Raw genomic sequence first — 24,746 nt, 5'->3', positions numbered from 1 at the left:
GAAGTAAGGAAATGTGATATCGTTGTGTGTACCTCTGATTCCGGCGTTAGGGATACGAGTTATGGCAGCAATATATGAAAAACGATAGCTTTTCTAACGTGTTTCAACCAAACTTAGTGATGGCACGTGAAGTGAAACTAAATTTTCCATTGCGTCACACTCACGGTCTCGTCAATGAACGGGATAAGTATTTTAAAATGAGGTCAAGGGACAGTATAAGCATCAAGATATTCTCGTTCAAAATTGTACGCTAACCACAATCTGTTATGACACCTTATTTCTTTGTTATATGACGGGCTTCTCTTTATCAATCACCATTTCGCAGTTTTGAGTGGATTGTTGACATGGTGTACTGGAACCAGAAATGGAATCAAGCCAAAAGGAATGCCATCAAATTCGCAATTCATGTGTCATGTATAATACAAGTGTTGGAAAGAAGACGCGTGACCTCGGTCAGATTGTTGCCAAGGTTGCACTTTCTACACAGAAACTCACGTTTTTCGGCTTTCTACTTTGACCGGTATTCAAAAAGGATAACGAGGTTTGGTAAAGGAAGATTCGTACAATCTTTGGCTTGCGATTTTTGCAGATCAAAGTTGGGCGGAATAATTAAAAAAACTGGTTGACGAAAACGTTGAACGTAATTGCAACTTGAGAGACCACACCCTCAAAGAACTGAATAATGCGTATTCGATCGTCAGATACGTACATTAAAAAAAAAATACTGCTTTGGTATTTCGTAAAGTATTTTAGCAAACGGAAGATGTGAGGTAGTTCCAGTTGCCAACTGGCACTCTGAATAAAGAGAAAATCCCTGGTCAGTATGTTGTGGCGATGTAACCTCCAATTTTTTGGGGACTATGATAAGGGCCGTGACAGTACACACGACTTCTCTGCACACACAAAAAAAACTGCGAAAACATTACTTAAAAACTTTCTACTGCAACCGCAAATGTTGCCTCTAGGCAAACATTTCAAAGGGCTTGAAATTCATGCACGTCACTCTTGATCAAAGTGCCTCTACGATGGACGAAAATGCGTAAACTCAATCTCCGGCAAGTTTCTCCTTTGACGGTTGTACGAAACTCACCTGGCTGAATGAAAGTAATTTATGGGAAAAGGCCTTCATAGATTGGTGATCGACGATTTTCCACACCTATGGAATGTCTCTCGGGTTCCGTGGAGTTCGTTACCTTGTTCGGCTTCGTTCAAACAGAAAAGTTTCAATAGAAAGCGAACCGCCGCTTAGCTGGTTGTTTTGTTTGGGTTTTTTGCTTAAAAGCTGAGAATGCATTTTTAAAGAACCGAAAAATAAGAAGGGAAGGGACCAAAGAAGAAATAATTTTTTTTTCTCAGGTAGCCAAATTTTAAACAAAAATTGGTGGATGTTATCGTCTCGATACGTGGGTCACCGCAATCCTATACGCAATTTGACGGCATAGACCACAATTTTCTTCACTTTTATTTTGCGAAATGTGCCGGGAATAATTTCGCCAGCAAAAAAAAACAGCGGGCGCCAACACAAAGTCAAACGCGCAATAAAGAAAAAGGTGTGGGCGATAATGTAAACTAGGGCAAACCTTTCTGAAATTACTTTCAATCCACGCTCGGTGCGTGCATCTCCTTAGCCTTTGCGGCTGCAACCGATTGCCAATTACAGATTTTGCATAAGCTCATTAATTTATACCTTTTCACGCAGGAAATGTTCATCATTTCCTCTAGTAAAACAAAAACAAACTCCATCCACAAAAGACTATAAAAGTTATCAAAAATGTTCTAATCATTCTAGTTGGATTTTGTTACTTTTTTGCTGATAAGGCTGTTTTGCTCTTGGCTTTCTATAGGTGAGGCCAAACCCTGATGTCATATAGTTTGCACCTGAAGCATCCTTGGATATTTTACCATCCTCCAAACGTCTCCAACTATATAGCCGTAGGGTTTCTTCGAATCTTGGATTGTTGTTTGGATGAAAGCTTGGTGGAAAAAAAGGGTAAGCTAGACATTTTATTTCTGTTGTCACTGCAATCACGTTCACCTGGACTTCCCCGCTTATTGTGAACCTGTTTTTGGTGAAGGGCGGGTGCGCATGTAGAACGTATCTTTCTAATTGAAAAAGCACGTTACGGAAATGTTTGTTTAGTCTACCGGGGCGTGAGTCGCGTTCAACACTCATTTTTACATGACTCTTGCAGAGGAGAAAAACAACAACATTCAGTGCGCAGCATTTTCGCAAGGAATAGCTGAAACCAAGGTATTGTTTATTTAATTTAGCCGCCATTGCCATTGTTGAAATCCAAACATCGGAGTTTCATGTCTTAATCTTAACAGAATGTTATCGGGTAATCAGAATTCTTGATACATTTTAGCTTTGATTTTTTATTGGTAAAGGTGGGAACGTGAAAAATGGATGCAACCCAAGAAATCGATCTCTCGGGCCATACCAATCACGCTTTTCAGCAATCGCAGACGGAATTAAGAGAGACTCCGAGGATAGAGTGCCAACAAGCGAGCGGAGTGAATTGGCTGACACAAGCTCAACAACGCCAACAAGCCCTGACTGGCCTTCAATCTGTCCTCAAGAGAAGCATTCAAGAACAATCACCTAACATCACAGCTGGCAATTTCTGTTCTCTCTTTTCACAAGAAGTATACGACGTTCTTTTCTTTAAACTTACACAAAATTATGTAATGCATCAATCATCATAAAACATCTTAACATTTTGTTTGGATAGAATGTGTTGCAACTGCTTTTTAGATTGTTTGATCACCAATCCGAAAGGTCGACTGGTTCAGCTCGATTTCATTGATTCTCTCAAAGAGAAACTTCGGTAATACTATTCGAAAATCATTTACATAACTGGTCTGAATTAATATTTGATTCCAACTTAGCAACAAACCAAAAGGGACTGAATTTGTTGACCTTTTGGATACCTTGTGGTACATGTTTCTTAAGCAGGCAGACATCGATTTCGAGACCTTTTGTCACGTTTTCAAGTCCCGAGGGGTAATTAACACCAAATAGATTAATGCCCAATTACACAAACATAACGTTACTAATGAAAAAACACAGGTGCTGCCTAAACTTTTCAGTTTGATTGACACACAAAAGGCGGGTCAGGTTTCAATAGAAGATGTCATGGCCTTCTTCACTGATTTGACTGTACACAGGTGAGCCGTCCGTTGCATTATACACACCGATATGTATTTCATTTTCATAACTGTGAAGGAGGGAAGACGGCGTTGAAAGGTTAAAGCCCGGATTTGCTGATGAACTATTTCGATCCATCGTAAAAGACGACACCCGAGAAATGAGTTTTGAAGAATTCAAGAAGCTCATTCCGTCTAAAAACGTAATTTCTTTTCTCAAAAGCCGGAATTCAAAGTTTGTTTATGGCTGTTTGTTTTTGTTCTCTAGAAATTTTTCGCCGAACGCATTTTTGGCATTTTTAATAAAGATGGCTCCAGCAGCATTTCAATGGCCGAATTCCGTGAGGGCCTTGAGCAATTTTGGGGACAAACTGACGAAGACAAAGTCCGATGCCTTTTCCAAATTTACGATGAAGACGGTAGTGACCATTCACCCCACTTTGTCCCACTTCTTTTTTCTAATGAATATCAATGAATTTCCTTTGTACAGGGGACGGTTTGATCAAGTTGCATGAACTAAAAGCCGTTTTAAAAGCCTGCATTGAAGAAAACGGAATGAAATTCAGTGAGGCGCAAGTGGAACAACTCGCTGTGGCTCTCTATGAGGATGCACACGATTGCAGCGAAGAGCTCGACAATCGCCCAGACAATGGTCTTACCTACACCGAGTTAAAAGCTCAAATGGCTAAACATCCTGGCTTACTAGAGAATCTTTCCATCAGGTCGAATATCCACTTATTTTAAAGATCTAGTACATTTATTGAATGTTTTGTTTGAACACTTCCAAAATTCAGTATGGAGCGGTTCTTACTACCTACCCCTAAGAAAGCGGTTCCATCTCGACTGACTTTCAAATCTATTTCTTCTTATATCAAGAACAATGTAGCCTACATTGTCTTTGTCGCTATTTATGCGCTCATCAATATCTGCCTATTCATCAGCCGAGCCATCGAGTTCAAAGATACAAATATCTTCTATATTTTGGCTAGGGCTTGTGGTATAATACTCATTAAATTAACATGGCGTATAAGACAATGTTGGCTATACAAGATATTTAATTTACAGGTCAAAGCGTTGAACTTCAATTGTGCCTTCATTTTGGTGCTGATGCTTCGTCAGGTTATCACCTTGCTGAGACAAATCGGTTGGGCCAGTTTTCTACCACTCGACCAGCACGTCTATTTACACAAAGCCTGTGGTATTGTCATCGTATTTTTCAGCGTTCTACACACAGTGATGCACCTCATCAACTTCCGTAAGCCGATCATAAACACGTTTCTTTGTTAAACGACATTTCATTTCCCTTGTTCTTCTAGCTCTGAACATTGCCGGAACACTTGTGTCTCCAGTAACAGGAAGAAATCACTCTGCTGCTGGTAAAATAAAGCATCTCTGACTATATAGGCAACATTGATAACAATAACATGTGTATCCTAAAGAATGGCTGTTTACCACAAACCCTGGACTATTTGGACTTTATCCGGGCATAGCTAATATAACCGGATGGCTACTTTGTCTTGTATTGGCTATCATGGGTGTGTGCTCTCTTCCATCTGTGCGTAAAGGCGGTTATTTTGAGGTAAATTTGACACTCACTTACCGTCTTTTTGCACCTGAAACAGATTGGCTCATTTGAATAGGTGTTTTATTGGAGTCATTTGCTTTACATACCATTTTGGATTCTAGTGATTCTGCATGGCCCTAGATTTTGGTACTGGTTTATAGTCCCAGGTTCCATTTTCATCATACTGAAGATACGCAGTGGAATTTATCGTCACTCTAACGAAAAAGGTCACACGAACGTCAGTTCGGCCGTTCTGCTGCCATCTGGCGTTACTCATTTAGTGATTAAAAAACCACCGGGTTTTCATTTCAATCCTGGAGACTATCTCTATCTCAAAGTTCCAGCAATTACCAAAACGGAATGGCATCCATTTACCATCAGCAGTGCACCTGAACTTCCAGGTAGGGTTCTCAGTTGCGGTCAACCATTATACAAGGCGAAATTCTAACCAATGCAAATTTCAATCAGATTTCTTATGGCTCCATATTCGCTGTGCTGGAGGCTGGACTAATAAGCTTCACGAATTTTTCGAGAAAGAGCAGGCCAAGCAGCAGCTTTACGAAAATATCGGCAACGTTCCACAATTGACTAACGTTTCTAACCCGTCTACGTTAAATAGAAATCCATCTGCCAACGCTTCGTTTGCTTACAATATCAATCCAACGACAGACTTGCCTTCACTACGGTATTTGTTTGCCATTACGCGATAGATATTGAAAATGTTGGTTCAAATAATCATTTCTTCTAGGACACAATCAATGCCAGCTGATAGTAGTTTGACTAATTCTCAAAGAACATCACCGCAAGCTTCCGCTAAGCAAGCAGCCCATCATTACATACGCAGTGGACATACTGACGTGAGCATATCCATACCAGCCAATTCTTTTGGTAGAAACTCCCACTCGGATTCGACAAAAGTGAATTTTTCACCTCAAGCTTTCTCTGGCCCCAAAGCTATTTCGAACGCAACAAGCAATTCAACGTTGAACGAGGAAGAGAAAGGTGGCAAACTTGTAAGAAGACGTCTGCCAAAAATTGGGGAAGCCGGTCGTATCTATTTTCCGTTACCGGTACTTTCTATTGGCCATCTCATTTCGTCTTTGGCCCTCTTAATATTTAAATATGCGCAATTGTTAGGTCTTCATTGATGGGCCATACGGAGCACCTTCCAGTCACATCTTCCGTGCCGAACGGGCCGTTCTTATTGCTGCAGGTATTGGAGTGACGCCTTTCGCCAGCATTCTGCATTCAATCATGCACCGTTATTATGCCATTCTGCAACAATGTCCGAACTGCCATCACTCGTGGGCGCCACAGATGCCCGATTCCATTATGAATCTTAAAAAGGTAATCTGACGAATGGAATGCAAACTATATGTAATTCAAGCGGTGTTAATCATTAAAAATTCCGATCACGTCAGGTCGATTTTTTTTGGATCAACCGTGACCAGCGCAGTTTCGAGTGGTTTGTTGACATGTTATCGCAATTGGAGATGGAACAAACAGACGTAGGTGGCGTACTTGATCGTTTCCTCGATTTACACATGTACATCACAAGCGCGCTGAAAAAGACTGACATGAAAGCTGTTGGACTGCAAATGGCCTTTGATTTGCTCTACGCTAAGGTAATACTTTACTTATTCTTAGACCAACTTAGTTTTATTTGACACTGTGTAATTGTCGTTTGGCTTTGCAGGAAAAACGGGACTTGGTGACGGGATTGAAAACTCGCACCAACGCTGGCAGACCGAATTGGGATAAAGTTTTTCAAAAAATTCTTGACGAAGATAAAGGGAAGGTAACTGTATTCTACTGTGGTCCTCCTCAGTTGGCCAAAGAACTGACAAAGAAATGCAATGACTTTGGCTTCGATTTTCGCAAGGAAATCTTCTAACTTGTTTGGAAGGTTAGGTCTACCCATAATGTGCTATGTTGTGCTGTACTTTTGGATACGTACATTACATTCAGATACGGTGGTTGTTCTGAATTTTCTTAGTACCCTTGAAGTCGTTAGGTTCGTCATTGGATGTTAACAGGCAGGTTCTAACCAATTGCTTCATTGTTTCCGACTTAGTGCTCGTGACTGTAGTTCATTTTATATACGTTGACAAAATTTAAAAAAATATATAATTACTTTGAATCCATGGAACAATGAATGTTATGATGTATAATATTTCAATTATTCTGATTAAGGTTAATAGGCTGTATGAAGGGCAGCACATAAGAAGGATTGAGCAATTCCGTTTGAGGCGTTTTGATCGAGCTGATGATGTTTGCCATGGCCAAACACCACAAATTAGATAAGGTGCGATGAAAAACTATCGAATAGTCACGTACTCCTGATTCACAAGATTATAGCGAAGGATTACCTCGTTGACGCAACTGTGTTAAAAGAATCGTGATCGTTATATAGAAACTGCACACAACAGACATTTACGAACACACATATTTATACAGGGTTTGCGCAAGGCAGCTCACCGTAAAACAGACCATCACACACAGTACATTCCCCTTGCGTGTCTACGTGTATTTCTCTTATCGGAGCATTTAAGAGCAAATTCTTGATCTGCGTCATTTGATATTCCATTTTTCTGCATTTAGTATTCGAATCTCGACTGATGTTACATAGTTTATCATTTTACCTCGAGGCATCACACATGTAAGTGAAGATTGATGTGTCTTTTCGTTGATCAATGTCAATCACGTTGTTATCGCTGTATTCCGCATACGTTTGCACTTTGCTTGGTAAAACAATTCGTTTTAATAGGAAATAATTACTATCAAGACAATTTTCGTTTAGCGCCAAGGTCAGTGCCATACGCAACTTTAGACGAAAAGTGTTCGGGAATTTTGATGACAGCTTTGTTGACTTTCCGGATGTGTACGTCCCCTTTCATCGCGTAATCATCAAGATATCAGTCTATCAGTTTTTCATCGCTTTTCTACCTTGCTACTTGAAAGGATAATGACAACTGACAATCACGTGGAGGCTGGTAAAAGGAACGATGGCAGACAACATAAAAAGCTATTCTGACATCTAAAAGTGCATTAGTGACCGGGAAAGTAATCTACAAATCGCCTTTTAATTGCCTTGATAACGACCTGAAAAAGAAGGAAAACTTTTTAAAAGTTGGCGTTACCTTTGAGTCGATGAGTGAAGTAGTTGTGGGCAAGACGGGTCGAATCCATTTTCAAAGCCACCTGCATCTTGAACACCTAAAAAGATGGCAACGTCTTCAAGGCCTAGACCTAGCAACTTGCAATTGGTAAGAGACACTAAATTATGTTTTAACATTTTTTTCTATAACCAATCAGTACGAAAAATGATAACGGCTTTGCTGTGTAACGTGGGCATTATATACAGGCTGAGTATATGCCACTAAACTTAACTCGTGATTTAAAAAATTCGAAGAAGTCTGTATATATACGCTACACAATATTGGACAAAATTCCTCATCTTTGTATACTACATTCTTAAATTAGAAAAGTTGGCCATTGCCAATAGAGTTCACCGACGAACTTTATCCCGAATCCAATAAACGTGTATTGAGTATGCCCGATTGTCAACGTTTAACCAACTCACGAGATAATGAAGGGGCTTTTCAATCTTGGGTATAGGTTGGGAAACATGAATCAAGGGTTACAGAGAGCGAACTTGTTGGTACTTTGGGGGACACATAAGTCACGTTTTATCTTTTTGACAGCTCAGAAGGTCACAGATTATATTTGTTTGTTTTTTTACATTTAAAACATTTAGAAATGTGACCTTATTCTTGACGAATCCGTTTGAGCACGAAAAGGATTTTCTCCACCCTTTACGATCCCGAATGACATCAACTTATAACGCTTTCCCTAAAACTTTTGCATGAAACTATTTTCATTTTTCTTTTTTACCTTTCATGTTTTAGCAAAGTAACAATTACTTCCGTTTCGATTTGCCATATCATTATTTTACGTTTCTAATATTGCAGAATGGGGGTGACCAAATTGATGTGGTTGGAACCCCTAAAATCCAATGGAGATTTCAACCCAGGGGCTTCTGACCAAACCCTCAATATCGTTAGGAATAGTAACGCGTCATCATCATGTCTCGATTCTCCATCATCAGCAAGTGGCCGACTGTCGCCCAGAACCAACAATCGACCGCAAGCCTTGGCAAACCTACAATCTATGTGCTCACGTGCGTCTACGAAGCGCAATGCAAAATTCACAAAGGATAGTTTTTGTGAATTGTTCGCGAAATATGTAGGTATTCCTTATGTCTAGCTACTATGGTTTCATCCCCATTTCATTTGCTTTTGATTTGACGACGTCACGCAAGGAGATGCATCAGCTGCTATTCCAGCTGTTTGATGACAAATCAAAGGGAAGGCTAGTGCAGTCTCATTTCGTCGATTTCCTCAACGAAAAACTAGGGTATAATTTTACAATGTTGTTTTTTAAAAAACAGCAAAATGGGTTTAGATTAATGCGTTGCATTAACTTTAGGAAAGAAGGCCAGGATTTCGTAAATTTGGTTGATACATTGGCCTATGTTATAGCAGGGGAAGCCGATTTGGATTTACAGCTCTTTTCTCGGGTGTTCCAAACCCAAAAGGTAAACTCAAAAACTCGGAGAATTCACTAAATTTTGAACGCTCACTAACTTGATAATCTTTTGCTAAAACCATCCCAGGTACTTTCCAAACTTTTCAAATTAATCGATGTTGGCCGATCCGGAAGTGTTTCCGTTGAGTGCGTAGTTGTTTTCATCATGGATTTGTCCCTGCCAAGGTAAGTGAACAAAATATAAATTATAAAGCATTCTAAGTGTATATAAGGTCGCTGTTCCTCAACAATGTCTGTATACGTATGGGGAAGAACAAAACTGTACATCTACCATTTATGAACATTAAAAATGATGTCTTTATTAGGCAAAAAAATAGAAATCTCAGAAAAGTGAGATTCGAAAGTATCGAGGAACTGTTCAGCAATGTTAGTGGCAGGACAGAGCTCACCATTGATGAATTCAAAAAGTTAATTCCATCAAAAGACGTGAGATTATGATCCTTGTGTTCGTCCCTCGTCAAGAGGAGTAATGTGTTTTATCCATCAGGCGTTCTTCGCTGAGCGTGTGTTCCACATCTTGGATAAAGACTGTTCCAATGGCATCTCCACATCAGAATTGAGACTAGGCCTAGAGCAGTTGTGCAGTCAATCAGCCGAGGATAGGGTCCGTTTCCTCTTCCAAATCTACGATCGAGATGGTATTTATACAGTATAAACAAGTCGTAACTTGTCAAAGAGTTGTAAAAACTGGATTATTGCAGGCGACGGACTGATCCAGCTTGCACGACTTGAAAGCAGTCTTGAAAGCTTGCACAGAAGAAAACAAAATGACTTTTAGCGAAGAACAGCTCGATCAGCTTGCTTTAGCCCTCTACGAAGACGCTGTAGACTCTGTGGATAGCAATACGCCCAGCGCTAGTAATGGACTGGAGTTTGAGCATCTAAAGGCTCAGTTAGACAAACATCCTGGACTTATAGACGAACTTTCTTTCAGGTATCGATGGCTTCCTTTCTCTCTCTTTGTTTCTTTGTTATTCCTATTTATTTATTTTGTCCTTAAGCTTAGAGCGATTTTTGCTGCCATCTAGCACGAAAAAGATCAGGAAAACGCGATGGTCGTCCAATGTAATCTGGTCTTACATTCGAAATAAGGCTGCGTTTATGTCATTCCTCGGTGCATACATCTTCGTAAATCTCGTATTGTTTACCACTCGCGCCTTTAAGTACAGGAATGAAAACCTTCCCTACATGGTTGCAAGGGCTTGCGGTAAGTGGCAACTTCTTTCACGCAACGTTAAGCATTATTGTAGTGTGATGTGAAATAGGCCAGGTGCTGAATTTCAACTGCGCCTTCGTTGTCGTCCTCATGTTGAACCATTGTATCACGTGGTTGAGGCAAACTAAGGTGGCCATTTTTCTACCACTTGACCAGCATGTTTACCTACACAAACTCTGCGGCTTTGTTATAGTCTTATTCAGTGGTTTGCACACTGTCATGCATCTCATCAACTTTTGTGAGTATATTGTACATGTTACATTTTACATTATCAAATCTGCAACCTGATTGCTCTTCTTATACAACAGCTTATAATGTGGCCGATCAAGTAGTTTCACCTGTTACTAATGAAACACACTCAGCTAAAGGTAAACGTGCATCTTAATAAGGAATGATAATTCTTACTGGTAACGTTAGAGTATTCGTAATTATCGGATTTTTAACATCATTAATAGAGTGGTTATTCACAATGATTCCTGGATTGTATGGCCTTATCCCCGGTGTTGCTAATCTCACCGGTTGGGGCTTATTAATAATATTAGCGATAATGATTCCGTGCTCTCTGCCTTTCGTCCGCAAAACGGGTTTTTTCGAGGTACTTTACTCAATTTATTATCTCTCAAGAGTTCAATGTACTAGTCTTTCATTTATATTTTTTTTAATATGCAGCTTATTTTATTGGACCCACTTCCTTCATTATCCATTTTGGGTTTTGCTAATCTTGCATGGTCCTCATTTTTGGTATTGGTTTGTCGGTCCTGGCACACTTTTTATCATCCTAGAAAAATTACGTCGTCAAAGAAGACGCATGACGGGCAAGGGCAGGACATTCATCAACTACACGCTCCTGCTGCCGTCACGTGTCACTCATCTAGTCTGCCGAAAGCCCCCAAACTTCAGGTTTCGTCCGGGTGATTATGTCTACCTCAACATACCAGCAATTGCCTCCTACGAATGGCATCCTTTTACAATTAGCAGTGCTCCTGAACTTCCAGGTATACCGTGTGTTTACACAACAACAAAAATCAATGAACTAGCATTCTTTTTTAATGAAATGGGTAGACGTTTTATGGTTCCACATCCGGGGTGTGGGCGGATGGACAAATAAGCTTTATGAGTATTTTAAACGAGAGCAAATCAAGCAAGAAAATTTTCAATCATCATTCAGACCAGCTTTACCTTTGGTTTCTTCCTACCGTTCCGAGTTACAACCGAACCTGCAACCCATAATGGATGAATCGGTTATAAATAGCGCCGAACAAAAATCTTCGCCCGAATTTACGAGAACTCGGATACCCTACAGGTACGACACGTGTCTGAGAGTAAATCATTTCGGATTCGTCCTTTATTGTTTATTTAGTCCCCAAGTTTCAATTCCACTGAGTGAAGTGAGCGCGAACGAGTCCGTTTTAGGAGCTCAGACTGTAAGACATACAGGATACCGATACATGCGACACCCACCAGAAGTGATCAATTTACCCGTTCCGGTTGAAGATCCTCGTGATACTGACCTTTCAAGTGCAGCGTGGAAAAAGTGGAGCAAGAAAAAGAATCCTCGTGATTCTTTCAGCACGGAAACGTTGCGATCTAGAAGAGCAAAGTCTGAGAGAAAAGTCGAAGAAAATGTGACCGATAATTCTAAACTTTTTAATGCAATTAAATGTGAAATAAACTACTAACTGGATATAATTTAGGGAAATCCATCTACTGAAGATTATACATCGAATGGATTAGCAGTCAGGGGTAATGATGCTCCTAACCCGCCGCAAACAACTGAAGGTGTAAGCATTTACCATCCGCTGGAGGTTCGTAAACGCTTTTGTTCCGTAAAGTTGAACAGCACTCACTAAGATCCATTTTTTTGTACCGACATTGTGGAAAATTTAGATTACCATTGATGGACCTTATGGAACTCCTTCTAGCCACATTTTCCGCGCTCAGCATGCCGTTCTTATCGCAGCTGGCATCGGAGTGACTCCGTACGCCAGTATTCTGCAATCGATAATGCACCGCTATTATGCCAGTTTACAGGTTTGCCCAAATTGCAAATATTCATGGGCGTCACGAATGCCAGATTCCATAATGAATCTGAAAAAGGTACGCGGCTAGATCGGCGCAAAACCATAGTCACGTCGAAATTTGTTGAGTAGCACCAATTTAAGATTTTTCTTTCTGGCTTTTTGAAAGGTTGACTTTTTCTGGATTAATCGTGATCAGCGCAGTTTTGAATGGTTCGTTCACATGCTCTCACAATTGGAAATGGAACAAGCTGAAATGGGCAGTGCTTTGGGCCGGTTCCTCGATTTGCACATGTACATCACAAGCGCCCTGAAGAAGACTGATCTAAAGGCCGTTGGACTACAAATGGCCCTCGAGTTGCTGTACGCTAAGGTTGTTAACTTGACAGCAAGACGCTGTACCTAAATTTATCGTGACTTAATAATTGGCCAATATTATTGCAGGAAAAGCGTGATCTCGTGACAGGTCTGAAGACTCGAACGAATTCCGGCAGACCAAACTGGGATAAGGTATTTCAAAAATTAGTTGACGAAGACAAAGGAAAGGTAACCGTATTTTACTGCGGCCCTTCCCAGTTGGCCAAAGAACTGAAGAAGAAATGCAACAAGTTTGGCTTCAATTTTCGCAAAGAAATTTTCTAATTTTGCATATCCTAATCTGTACAGTTTTATCCGCAATATATCATCATCGATATCCTTACACATTGTTTTATAAAAAAGGAAAGAAAGTGTATTCAATTAATGCAGTCATGCTACAACATAAAATAATGATTCATGGTGAGATTGCAAGTTAACCGATCAAAAACTATACGCGGACGGAGCGAAATGGACGGAATCAAGTTGCGATGTCACATAATCCGTGTTGCACATCATGATATTCTATATACTAAAACACGGCGGAAATAAAACAACCGGCTCCGGTATGCATCACCCTCCGGTAACAATCACTCATTCACATTCAAACACTTACGCAAAAATCTAATGCTGAAAGACAAAAAGCAAAGTCAGTGGTAATAAAATGGCCGTTAATGAGATTCGTATGTAGTCAGCACTAGCTCTGAAACTGAACGTCTGAATATATGATTCGGACGTGCTCCACGGGTTCTCACCATCATCGAAATTCATTGGGCATTGATCACCTATTTAGAAAGTAAAACGTTGGAGGAAGGGCGAAAAAATACACGACTTTTAAAACACCTACGTTCTCGCTCGTATTCCTCCATGTTTAGGTGAACAGCTGCTCCTTCTGTATAGTTCCAACTCGTGACATCTTGATTGAGGGGACAGTACGGGCCTAACGCCTGAGACATGTAGATTTTGGTCAAGTCAGCCCGCTGGTATACCCAGCACCTGTAACGACTGAATGCATCTAGCTCGTCGTAGGTGATGAGATATGAACGGAGATTCTCCTTCCAAAATCCGATGCACTTTAACTTGTAATCCGGGTCACCTATTAAGAGTGATTAGAAGGAAATTAGAAAACACTCCAAGTTTTGTATACGAGAAAAGGTTAAAAAGCAGAAGAAACGCGGTAAGCTGATAGACTACGAAAATTCAAAACTAATAGAAGTTATGCAAAAAGCGAAACACAGAAGTGAAGCAAAGCGAAACACAGAAGTGAAGCAAAGCAAAACACAGAAGCGAAGCAAAGCAAAAACATTAGTAAACATGTAGCGAACATCGATATCGGCTGCAAAGCACCATCCTGTTAAGCAAATCATTAGAAAAGCTTCCAGTACCAGGCAAATTGCACCAACAAAGCGAAAACACAAAAGAAAAACCACAAACACTGCATAGTTTAATAAGCGGCGAAAACTAAGCAGCGTTCAAAGTAAAGGATATCTATACTGTAAATGTCCACTGGTCGCCCTTTGTAATCCACTGAAAGGCAATAATGTTCATCAATCCACATTTCTTTTTGTTCCGCATCACAAACCGAGAAGTCTGAAATGTTTTCTTTGCAATAAATGTCCGGACGAGGCGAATCTGTCACTCCGCCCAAGATACGCGTCTCAAATTTGATGTCACCCTTTTGCGTAAATTTGAATTTGCCGGCCACTGGGCAACGAATAGGAACTGGGTCTCGAGCTATTTGATAAACCAGAAGATATTACTTAACCAATCCATGCGACAGAACACCAATCTGAGCATAAACATTTGTACATCATTATTTATCGAATGAGATTCGTAGGAGCATAGTCACGGGAATCCATCACTTCAGAAACCTATAAACTAGTAATACGGCCAATGCCATTAGTACGAAGAGAGAAACGGTGACAGAAGAAAGAGAATAGAATAATGCTGGCAATTAAGTACTGTAGATGTCCATGGGGCGTCCGTAAGTGTCTGTCGACAGACAAAACTCTGCATCGATTACCATCTCCTTCTGGCCAGAATCACAGACTTGAAACGAGGACACCGAATCCATACAGTGAATCTCTGGACGAGGCGAATCAGTGACTCCGCCTAAAATACGGGTCTGAAACTTGATGTCGCCATTTTGCTGGAAACGAAACATGCCGGCCACGGGACAGCGAATCGGAACTGGTTCTTTGGCTGTCGTTTGGACAAAACGTGTTACATTATACATACAAAACTTACATCACATCACATCACGACCCTCTGGCGATAAACTCCTCCGACAATTCGTGCAGTTTAATTTTAGTATGGTACATAACCATTTTTAAAAACGTCTTCTAAGTACTCGACTGTTTACCCGAGCACTGATTGCATACCTAAAAACAGGTCATATTTCCAGGCATTCTTTGCAGGAAATTGTGTCCAGGAGCACACAGTATGAAAGTCATCTTTAATCATGGCCAGCCCTTTCCGGTAGCGGATAATGTTGTGGTGACGAGGAACAATGTCGTAACAAATGTAGTCTTTTTGGCTAAAACGTTAATATCTCGTAGTGATTGAACTAACGGATCTATGTTGCAATATTTGTTACCATCCATCCACATTAAGACGGGTAAGCAGGATCCTTGAATCCCGTGACTCTTTACAGACGTACACGGTTTTACGAGACCTTCCGATATCTGGATGCCATGTCTCCACAATATGAGTTTGATTAATATAAACATCAGCGTCAATATTTGCGGTATTGATCCAATGTCCGGAAAAATTTAAAGGAAGATTGCAACCGGGTGTCACAGTTTCGGATTTGACTGCAAGTTAATTCACAACCAAAGATTAGGTCAAAATTGTTTGGAAATCTAGTCCTAATAACATACCAGGAGTCATGCGATAACGCTCAGGACTATCTTCCGGAGATTTCAAAGTGTTACATTCCGGTGTAATAGATTTACCCATATACTCATCATCGTCACGGTTTTTCAAAAAGCAACGAAATTTTTCATCTTTTCGCGACTCCTTGGTGTTTGCAACAGCAAAATAATGATTCTTTCCGACGAACCAATCTCCTAGACAGCTAAACTCAACAGCTAAAAACGGTAAAAAAGTTAAGCAATAGAACATCTTTTACAATGAGTAAACCAATGGAAATGCTACTTACTCCCATCCAGTGATTCACTCATTCCATCACATTTTCTGTAACTTATTGTGAACTTTTGGTTTGTAATTAAAAACTGGGAACCAGGTGTCTGGCAAGACTGTATCACGTTACCAGGATGGCTGCATTCACCAGTGAAACGAAATCGATTTTGGTAAGCAAATTGCCAAACACCCTCTAATCCTGATCTACAGTTGACTGGTACAAAGTTCTCCGCGAACAGTGAAATGAGTTGCTGGTCAGGATTGATGCCATCACATATTGAATTCAACGATGGGGACTTGTCGCGAAGTGTTTTGCATCCAGCTGTAAATAATAAATACAATAGAAAAATCAGTCAAATTTAATATTTTTACAGTTGTGTTAAACAATTGTAACTCACATTCAACTTTGTCAAGAATATTGACAGTTCGAACAAAAAATTTGACACAATGGTAACAAGTTGTCTGTTCATCAAGAAAAACAAATGTATAGTTGACATGATGTGAATGATGGGAAGAAAGGCAATTTCCTCTCCCTGTCATCGAGTCACCATTGATTTCTGTAGTGTGATATTCTCCATTCTCTCGATAAAACCATGTTCCACGAACAACAGGTGGAATTTCACAACCTTTGGAAGCAACACCTGCCAGAACAATTGAATAAATTTTTTATTGCCAATTATCATGTTTTATTAGCAAGCACTGTACAACTCTGAAAACCTGAATAAACTTTCACTAAATCATTGTGAACAAATTAAACCATAGGTCATTAGGATAGAACTTGCTAATTCTCTTGACATCCATGGGTATTAAACATTTTTTTTACCTTACATGTTCCTTGGAAACTCTTTAAATTATAAAAACTAAACGTAATTACCTTGAATGCTGATCAAAACAAAATATGAAATAAAAGTAAACAGCATTTCAATTTTCACACGGCACGCCCTAGTACAGCCCGCCATCATTCAAGCTGGAATGAAAGTCAGGTGTGTCTAAGATACCTGTAAGCAAGGTAAATACGGTGCTATAGTTTCTACAAATTCATGGCCAAATAAAGGGGAAAAAGGGGAGGGCCGGAAGCCGGAGGGGCCTCAGGCGTCAGGCGGCTCAGGCCCTCAGAGTTAGCTCAGAACCAGAGTAATAGAATACTGGTGTAGCCACGGTCCATGTTAACTCCCCCTCTCGGATTTTTTCCCAAAAGTTGTTGCCAATTTCGCGTATCGATTGTGAGAAAATGAGGCAAGATATCGATTTAAGTGTCCCATAACCGTAACTGCCACCTATGAATTGAGTTTTAAGGGTTTTTAAGAAATCTCTTCATGCTCTTACTTTTTTCACACTAATTAATTAAGCCACTTTTTGTTTACTTTCTGAAGTACAGACGACGAAAATGAGCGAAAACATAGCGAAAACGTAATACATCACAAGTTCACAACACAGCCGCTGTGGCGCTTTCGTTATCGGACAGAAAGACTTTCAGGCCAAAAAGGCAATGGGAGGGCCCGCCATAAGCGTGGCTGCTACACCAGTATTTACTCAGAAATTGAGCGGAGCCGTTGTCTCGTATGCCTTTCTGAAGTAGTGGCAACACAGCATTGAACAAATCCGCCGAAATTGTACTTTACAAGTGCACATTAACATAATATTTCATTATTTTCCCATCTTTTTGTTAGATTCTTAGGCTTTTCATAAGTTCACGCCACAAGAATCCTCCGCTTAAATCTACTGGTATAAGTGCTTATTCCAGTTCCAGAGTTTCATAAATGTATGCGACACTTGGGACATAACTACCTACTTAAGTGACAGCTTGCCTAAAAATGTTTAGTCTTTGTTATCAAATTAATAATACAGCTAAACTGATCCCATGCATTGCTTTGCTATACTTGTTATTGACCATGGTACTCGCCGATACCATAGTCGGCCAGTCTCAGCTTTGATTGAATGCTTTCCATTGTGTTATTCACGTGTGTAGACAGAGATGAAGGGCCCCTTCTGCTCTGTGTGTAGATGAAAAAAGTTTATTCTGAGTCCCCCATCTGGCAAAATGGAAAGTGTAGTTTCAGTATTTCACATACAATGTACTTGATTACTAAGCTATGTAAGCGATCTAAAACAAACGTATGGTAAAGTTAGCCACAACAAACGGAGAAAACCTTGCAAGACCGGCTTCGTGTGTTTTCGCCGCGTTAGATCGTGGACTGCTTAATCCCGAGAATATCTATAGTAATCGACGTTATTAGGTTTATCAGTAGAAAGACAGATATATAAAAGCGAATGTATTATTTATTATTTGGGAGTAAAACTTATGATACTGTGAGTTATATTAGCAGTCCACAATAAAAGTAGAACGCTAAAAGAGACGGGTAGCAAAATGTTCAGTAGCTAGCGCCATCTTAAGGCATCAAATATTTTCGCCTTTCAGCTTCTCCGAAGTTTCTCGATGAATACACGTGACGAAAGATTATTTGCAACATTAATGTAGTCGCCCAATATGCTGAAAGATTAGGATGAATACAGGAAATCGCTCCCCTTCAGTCAGTCGTCCCAGAACTATTAAAATGATATTGCCTGTACTACGATGGGAACCATGGGAATGCACGATTACTCCATTACGATGGATCTCGTCTATTCTTTACACGGATAACAAGAAAAAAATTCAAAAAGATTGAACAATCTTTTAAATTGCTGGTGTGAAATAAATGACTAACGTCACTTTGTTTTAAATTTTCGTCGTGTTTATTTTTAGATTACATATTTACCATTTCGCTACCAAACTTGAAATAGAAAGCCTTAAAGACTTGCAACAAGATGGTGTTGCTTAACACTCAAAGCCCTAGGGGCTTTCTTCCTCTTACAATAAATTACAAATAAATCGTTAAACAGTGAATTGTAGTATATGAATGATTAATAAAACTACAATTATTTTCTCAAAACATATCAATTAGTCGCTTTAAAAATTATACAGGACTAAACCTAGGAATTGGAGAAGAAACATGTCCCTGCCGATACAGCATCCTATGGTTTAGTACATTCATCCGGGCTCCCTTAACATTTTCAGCGCAGTCGCAGAAGTCATTCTTCATTTTTGAGGCACTCTCATTCTGTATAACCGAAGTTTCCACGAAATATTCTGCATTTACAGGTAAACATTGTGTGGCTAATGGAAAAGGAAATTGGAGTTCTTTAACTGGAATATTTATGCGCGTTCAAGTATTTGATGTGCTTCACCCAAACAGGAGATCATTATAGTAACTGCAAACGGATTTATTTTGGATTGTGACTTTTTGGGCAAGAATGTATCTAGGTCGGGGCCGTGAGATTGAATGGCGAATTTTTGGCGTTGAGGGCACTGATAGTTAATATTAATAATTTAATTCTGATTTTCTTGTGCTATAGTTCCAGGTTTTATGCTAATTTTTAGTATTTAAGTATTTAGAGGACAAGATTGTATACTGACCTTCAGTAAAACAAAGTTGTATGTTCTGACATAAGTTTATTATTTTTCTTTCCTTTTGTTTACAGACTTTTCAGTAAAGTAGCCCAGCTTCAGACCAGCTTCAGACTACGACATAACTTTTAGCTTAATCTTCATTTACTTGTGGAAAAACAAAATGTCTTCGCTAAACCACAGTGGAGAAGAATCTTCTGAGTGCCCTCTCTGCATGGAACCTCTTGAAATGGATGACCTTAGCTTCTACCCTTGCACTTGTGGTTACCAGGTCATTTTTTGCATCTTTACTCAGTACAGTGAAAAATTAAATTTTCCTAGAAACAATCTAGAATGGGCATTAGAATGGGCCAATGAACTAGTGTTTTACAAAACAGAAATAGAACACACTTTATGGAACTGTCCACACTGATAGAGTAACTTTGTTTACTAGATATGTCGTTTCTGCTGGCATCGAATAAGGACAGATGAGAATGGGTTATGCCCAGCTTGTCGGAAGGCATACCCTGAAAACCCAGCTGATTTCAAACCTCTTTCGACTCAAGAGATGCACCGCATCAAGGCTGAAAAACGTCAAAAAGATCAACAGAAGAAGCAGAGAGCAACAGAAAATAGAAAACATTTAGCTAATGTGAGGGTAGTTCAGAGGAATCTGGTATTTGTTGTTGGACTCTCCCCACGGCTAGCTGATCCAGAGGTGATTTTACTGAATTGTAGTCTGTTACTCAAATCTCAAATGTTCACATTATCTTCTAGGTTTTGAAACGGCATGAGTACTTTGGTAAGCTCGGGAAAATACATAAGGTAGTCATCAACCATAGCACTCAATATGCAGGCTCCCAGGTACATCAGAAAAACATTATTTATTGGTCCCCAATAAAAACCTTCTTATGTTGTATTACTAGGGGCCAAGTGCTAGTGCCTATGTCACTTACATACGAGGAGAGGACGCTTTACGAGCGATACAATCGGTTAATAACATTACCGTTGACGGTCGAACTTTGAGGGCATCTTTAGGGACAACCAAATACTGCTCACATTTTATGAAAAACCAAGTCTGTCCTAAACCAGATTGTATGTACCTTCATGAAATTGGTGAGTTGAATTCTTTTCTCTTCCTTTTTTTTTTTTTTTTTTTTTTTTTTAATATAATATATTATAATATAGTGAACTGCGGTGAGTTTGATTTATTTTCGTAATAACACAGGTGACGATGCAGCTAGTTTCACCAAAGAAGAAATGCAACAAGGTAAGCATACGGACTACGAGCGGTTGTTGCACGAGCAGCTCCTATCGCCCTGTCTGAACCACAAAGAGGGCCGGTAAGGTTCAACATATGGATTTACATGTTACACACGTTGCTGATCTATGAGTTATCATAATAAGCAGGAAAGCATCAGCGTCACCTCCATTAAAAGAGGGAGCTTCCAATGCAACGCAAAGTGGACCTAAGGATGGTTGGCCTTCTCTGCCTCCCGGTTGTTCCACGGCCAATCTTCCTAGCCTTAGTACCTCAGGTAAATGTGACACAGTTTTATCTATATCGGCTTGATACCCATGAAACTAAAAACGTTTGACTCCAGTTAAAGTTGTCGTGCCGAGTGTCAAGAGTGAACCGCCGTTGACCAAAGAGAAGAGCGGAAAAATCAAAGCAAAGCCAACGCAGCAGCCCACGGTACATTTACCAGTGGCCGTTGTTCAGCCGGAGGAAGTTACCTTACCCCAAGCTAAGACAAACAGTTCGAACCGCAAGACCAAAGAAAAAACAGTTGTGACTGCAGTGTTAACTGCGGTGTTAAATCCCACTGCTCCTGTTGCCGCACAGCCAACGAAGCCGGAACGACAAAGATCAACCTCGCTTTCTCCCGCTCTCTCTACATCCTCCAATCCGACACCAACACTAATTTCGTCATCGTCATCGCCGTCATCGTCACAAGACAGTGGCTTCTTGCCTTCAAACCAACACGAATTCGAAATTCTTAAGCAAGGCGCTTCAATGGCCGCAGAAGAAGAGGAAATTGATCGAGCAAGAGATGAAGCCGATGATTATTTCGGTAAATGCAGAAATTGTCACTGGGTTTTTCCGTCAACATTTGACATTTTTTTTCTTTTCCTCTCTAGACCCTGCCGGAAATAAAGTGTCGGGAAATTCTGCTAGTTTCGCACACTCCATTCTTGATACCAACAACAGTAGTAATAGCCACAGCTTCTTTTCTACTGGGCCACTTCCAGCTTACACAGCGCAGTCAAACGGCACATCACCATCTGGCTGTAAGTAGATTTTTGTCTTGTGAAGGACGTTGTCTGAAATCTTATTAAACTGTTCCCTAACTATCTGTACAGGCTGGTTAGCGAATGGTGCCGAAGAGGAAGCGATAACCTCCACGCTCCCCAATCAAAGTGCAGCCGATTGGCAGTTGGCGTTTAACGTAAGCCACACGTGTATACATTATACTTCGCTTTCGTTATTACAGTTTTTTTTTTTTTGTTTTTTTGTGTTTTTTTTTTTTTCAGGATCTGGCATCGTCTTCACGCCTGGTTCCCAGTGTGACTCAAGTGGAAGATCCAAGCAGTCATCAGCAAAAGAACACTGACGACGATTTGGGATTTGATCCCTTCCACGAAACGCAAAAGGCTTTGGCGGAAATGCTGGAAAAAGAATCAATCTCAAGCCTACCCAATGGTTCATTATTCAGCAACGGTTGTAACAACCTGGGTTACTCTGGCCCCGTCCAGAGTCTCTATTCCAACCCGCCAGTTCCTCCGTCAATGGCCCGTCACAGTCCAAGTTTTAGTTCCTTGGGACTAGGGCTTGGGCTGGGCGTCGGCGTAGCACCGCAGCCACAGCCCACGCGTACAAGAATTCCTCCTCCGGGTTTCAATCCGACTCAGGTTCTGCGGATTGTTTCAATCTCAGTTTTATTATTCATTGTAGTCAAGTCTGAAAGAAGTATTCATTTTGTTATTTTTCCTTGGTTTTAGCATCTCCCTGGGTCAGTGAATCAAGGTGGTGTCAGTCACTTTGGTTTGAGCCTTCCAAACCTCAGCTCAAATCGGCCAGTTAATCGCCTAGACATGGGCACCAGTAAAATGTTGCCATTTATGAACAATCAGAGCACAGCAAACGGTGGTGTGAATGGTCCTTCGACAGGATACGGTCCCCGTCTTTATCACGAGTCACCGTCGTTAAGTTTGGGAATGTCAGGAATCGGAGGCATGAGCAGCGGCGGCATGAGCAGCGGCGGCATGTCATCAAACATGAGTTATATGGGCGGTCAAAATGGTTCGCTAAGTCATATGTCAAACAACAAGCCTCAAGGTGGTGCCGATTTTAATTATCTTCCCTCAAAGGAATTTGACGATTTTCCCATCGTTTGTAGGATATAGCACTGGAATGGGCAGCAACATGCCCTATTCTAATGGTAGCAATAGCCTTGGCCTTGCAGCGAGCAGCATTGGCGACACTGCACCTTCTATGAAGGACTGGCAAGATGGGCTACGAGCACTCTTTCCCAATGTCAACATTTCCATGGGTAATGGAGGCGCCACGAACAGTAATGGCAATAGCAGCAACCATGGTGGCCGCATAGGTGCCTTTCCGCCTGGACTATCTGGCCTAGGCAACAGTCAACAACAGACGATGCACCATCAGCATCATCAACATCAACTTGCTCAGCAACCGAATAACTTGGCTACCAAAGGATGGAGAAATAATGGTTCAGATTGGACATCCCTAGACCCAGCCATTGTTTCGAGTGGTCAGATAACCGATTCCCGATCCGATTCGCCTCCACATTGGCTTCGCTCCCTGGAACAGCTGACAGAAACGGGGAACAGTCCGGCACAGCAGCCGCCTTCGAACCCTTCCAATCTTTTTGGCCTGGCCAATTCAACTCACTACACATTGCCTTCGTTAACCGGCCGTAGTAACGTCACACCCGCATCCGGTTTGGACGGATTGAATTCCATGGGCTCCTTCTGGCCACCATCGGTCTCTCACACTACCCCCTCCATGCCTCCTCCTGGTTTCAGTCACATCAGACCTACCCCTAAAACAGCATCAACGGCAGAGACACACAAAATTGACAGTAAGTCGTCCCTCATCCATCCATTGACTCTTAGCTCGTATTAGACTCATCCGACGTCCGTTTTCGCATTTTTTTCTGATTACAGATCTCTGAGGTTGGTGTTTGCCTAGGTGTTGCATTTGTTAGGGATTGGCAGTGATACTATCGTTATTTTGAAATCCTTTTGTGTCTATTTCCTGTTCACAATTTTTTGTTTAATTTATCCTCAAATTTCTGATATGTTCGACTTCGACTCCCCTCTGCTCTTCTTATTATCTAATTCTTCTCTCCGCTGCAGTACATCCCGTTCATCTTTTCTTTCGGTCTTCGTCATTCTACCTTCTTCCCCTATCCTTTTCGTTGGTTTTGGTTTTTTATCTTACATCCATCAAAAGAAGTTTAATTAGAAGTTGAAACATTCGGGAATCGTACTTTTTCCTGAAAATAAAATGATTGAGGAAACGTTCGACTTGAGGAGGATCATCGTTTCTTGCACAAGATATTATAGTTTCCTTTTGGGATGTTTGAGTGATCCGAAACTGTTTCTTTGCATGTTGCAACTTTCTCGTTACTCATTTTTGGTACAGCGCATAGCTACCTAGAACATCCAAGATCCCTTGCTTAGCAAAACACCAATCAAGCAAGATTGATCTACTCCCAAAAGCGAATGTTGCCCTACAAGGAAACTTCGGATCGCGAAACCAGAGTACGTTCAATCGACGTGCGAATCGCATGAAGAAACAGGAAAATACCTTCCCCAACGTCTCGCTTTCTCAAAAACCCTATTTTCTTCCTCATTTTCGTCCCATTCCTTCTTCTTTCCGGTGAGGAAAGGTCTTGGTTGACTTGACATTTGATCGATAAAGAAAATGTTGCCCGTACTTCGGCGCCGATGTGAAACAGAGAAGGACGAGTGTGTTCAGAGCTGGATTGTTGGAAATGCTGATTCAGAGAATAAACAAATCGTGAATTTAAAAATGTGTTTTTATATTTCTATTAAGCATCAAGCCGTATTTGCAGGCAACTCTTTTACGCCTGCATATTTCTAAACACATGAAAAACTTTAATAAGTAAGATGGAGTACGTTGCCCAGTTAGCCGAGAACTTGATTGTTGAACAAGGAACAAGATAAAAAAGTCAATAAATCGTGACTGAGGAGAAAAAAGAACGTTCAATGTAGGCCCTA

At 40.6% G+C, this 24,746-nt stretch overlaps 3 protein-coding genes and 1 pseudogene across 7 annotated transcripts; 3 read left to right on the top strand and 1 right to left on the bottom strand.

The window, feature by feature from the left end:
- The first annotated feature begins 2,003 nt into the window (after positions 1-2,003).
- LOC116916254 lies at positions 2,004-6,851 on the top strand (annotated as a pseudogene).
- A 292-nt stretch (positions 6,852-7,143) lies between these two features.
- LOC116916249 (NADPH oxidase 5) lies at positions 7,144-13,253 on the top strand. Its single transcript, XM_045168663.1, is given in 19 exon segments — positions 7,144-7,977; positions 8,683-8,956; positions 9,033-9,127; positions 9,200-9,308; positions 9,387-9,484; positions 9,625-9,745; positions 9,807-9,957; positions 10,021-10,043; positions 10,045-10,253; positions 10,321-10,526; positions 10,585-10,773; positions 10,844-10,903; positions 10,991-11,130; positions 11,206-11,530; positions 11,598-11,838; positions 11,896-12,340; positions 12,423-12,632; positions 12,723-12,926; positions 12,998-13,253. Coding segments are annotated over 18 exon segments (3,297 nt in total). The 5' UTR covers positions 7,144-7,977; position 8,683; the 3' UTR covers positions 13,196-13,253.
- Positions 13,254-13,260: 7 nt separating this feature from the next.
- LOC116916250 lies at positions 13,261-17,092 on the bottom strand. 3 transcript variants are annotated; one of them, XM_045168666.1, is made up of 10 exons: positions 16,923-17,092; positions 16,447-16,689; positions 16,068-16,370; positions 15,787-15,996; positions 15,504-15,720; positions 15,289-15,443; positions 14,870-15,109; positions 14,402-14,641; positions 13,755-14,003; positions 13,261-13,692 (listed from the first exon to the last, which is right to left on the bottom strand). In XM_045168666.1, the coding sequence occupies exons 1-10, from the start codon at positions 17,008-17,010 to the stop codon at positions 13,532-13,534; spliced, it is 2,106 nt and encodes a 701-aa protein (XP_045024601.1). In that variant the 5' UTR covers positions 17,011-17,092; the 3' UTR covers positions 13,261-13,531. The 3 variants fall into 3 exon arrangements, with proteins under 3 accessions (XP_045024601.1, XP_045024600.1, XP_045024599.1); XM_045168665.1 differs by lacking the exon at positions 14,402-14,641 and having other exon boundaries at positions 16,923-17,090; XM_045168664.1 differs by lacking the exon at positions 14,870-15,109 and having other exon boundaries at positions 16,923-17,088.
- A 1,942-nt stretch (positions 17,093-19,034) lies between these two features.
- Positions 19,035-24,538, top strand: LOC116916245. 3 transcript variants are annotated; one of them, XM_032921464.2, is made up of 14 exons: positions 19,035-19,187; positions 19,568-19,764; positions 19,927-20,190; positions 20,250-20,336; positions 20,399-20,588; positions 20,701-20,815; positions 20,883-21,010; positions 21,077-21,547; positions 21,615-21,764; positions 21,837-21,922; positions 22,008-22,385; positions 22,476-22,812; positions 22,874-23,581; positions 23,667-24,538. In XM_032921464.2, exons 2-14 carry the CDS (start codon positions 19,657-19,659, stop codon positions 23,672-23,674), a joined length of 3,030 nt encoding a protein of 1,009 aa, XP_032777355.2. In that variant the 5' UTR covers positions 19,035-19,187; positions 19,568-19,656; the 3' UTR covers positions 23,675-24,538. The 3 variants fall into 3 exon arrangements, with proteins under 3 accessions (XP_032777355.2, XP_032777352.2, XP_032777353.2); XM_032921461.2 differs by having other exon boundaries at positions 20,880-21,010; XM_032921462.2 differs by having other exon boundaries at positions 19,179-19,293; positions 20,880-21,010.
- The last annotated feature ends 208 nt before the right edge of the window (positions 24,539-24,746 follow it).

Source organism: Daphnia magna, linkage group LG2 (assembly GCF_020631705.1).
Source record: "Daphnia magna isolate NIES linkage group LG2, ASM2063170v1.1, whole genome shotgun sequence".
NCBI classification, from domain to species: domain Eukaryota; kingdom Metazoa; phylum Arthropoda; class Branchiopoda; order Diplostraca; family Daphniidae; genus Daphnia; species Daphnia magna.
This window is presented reverse-complemented; position numbering and strand designations above follow the sequence as displayed.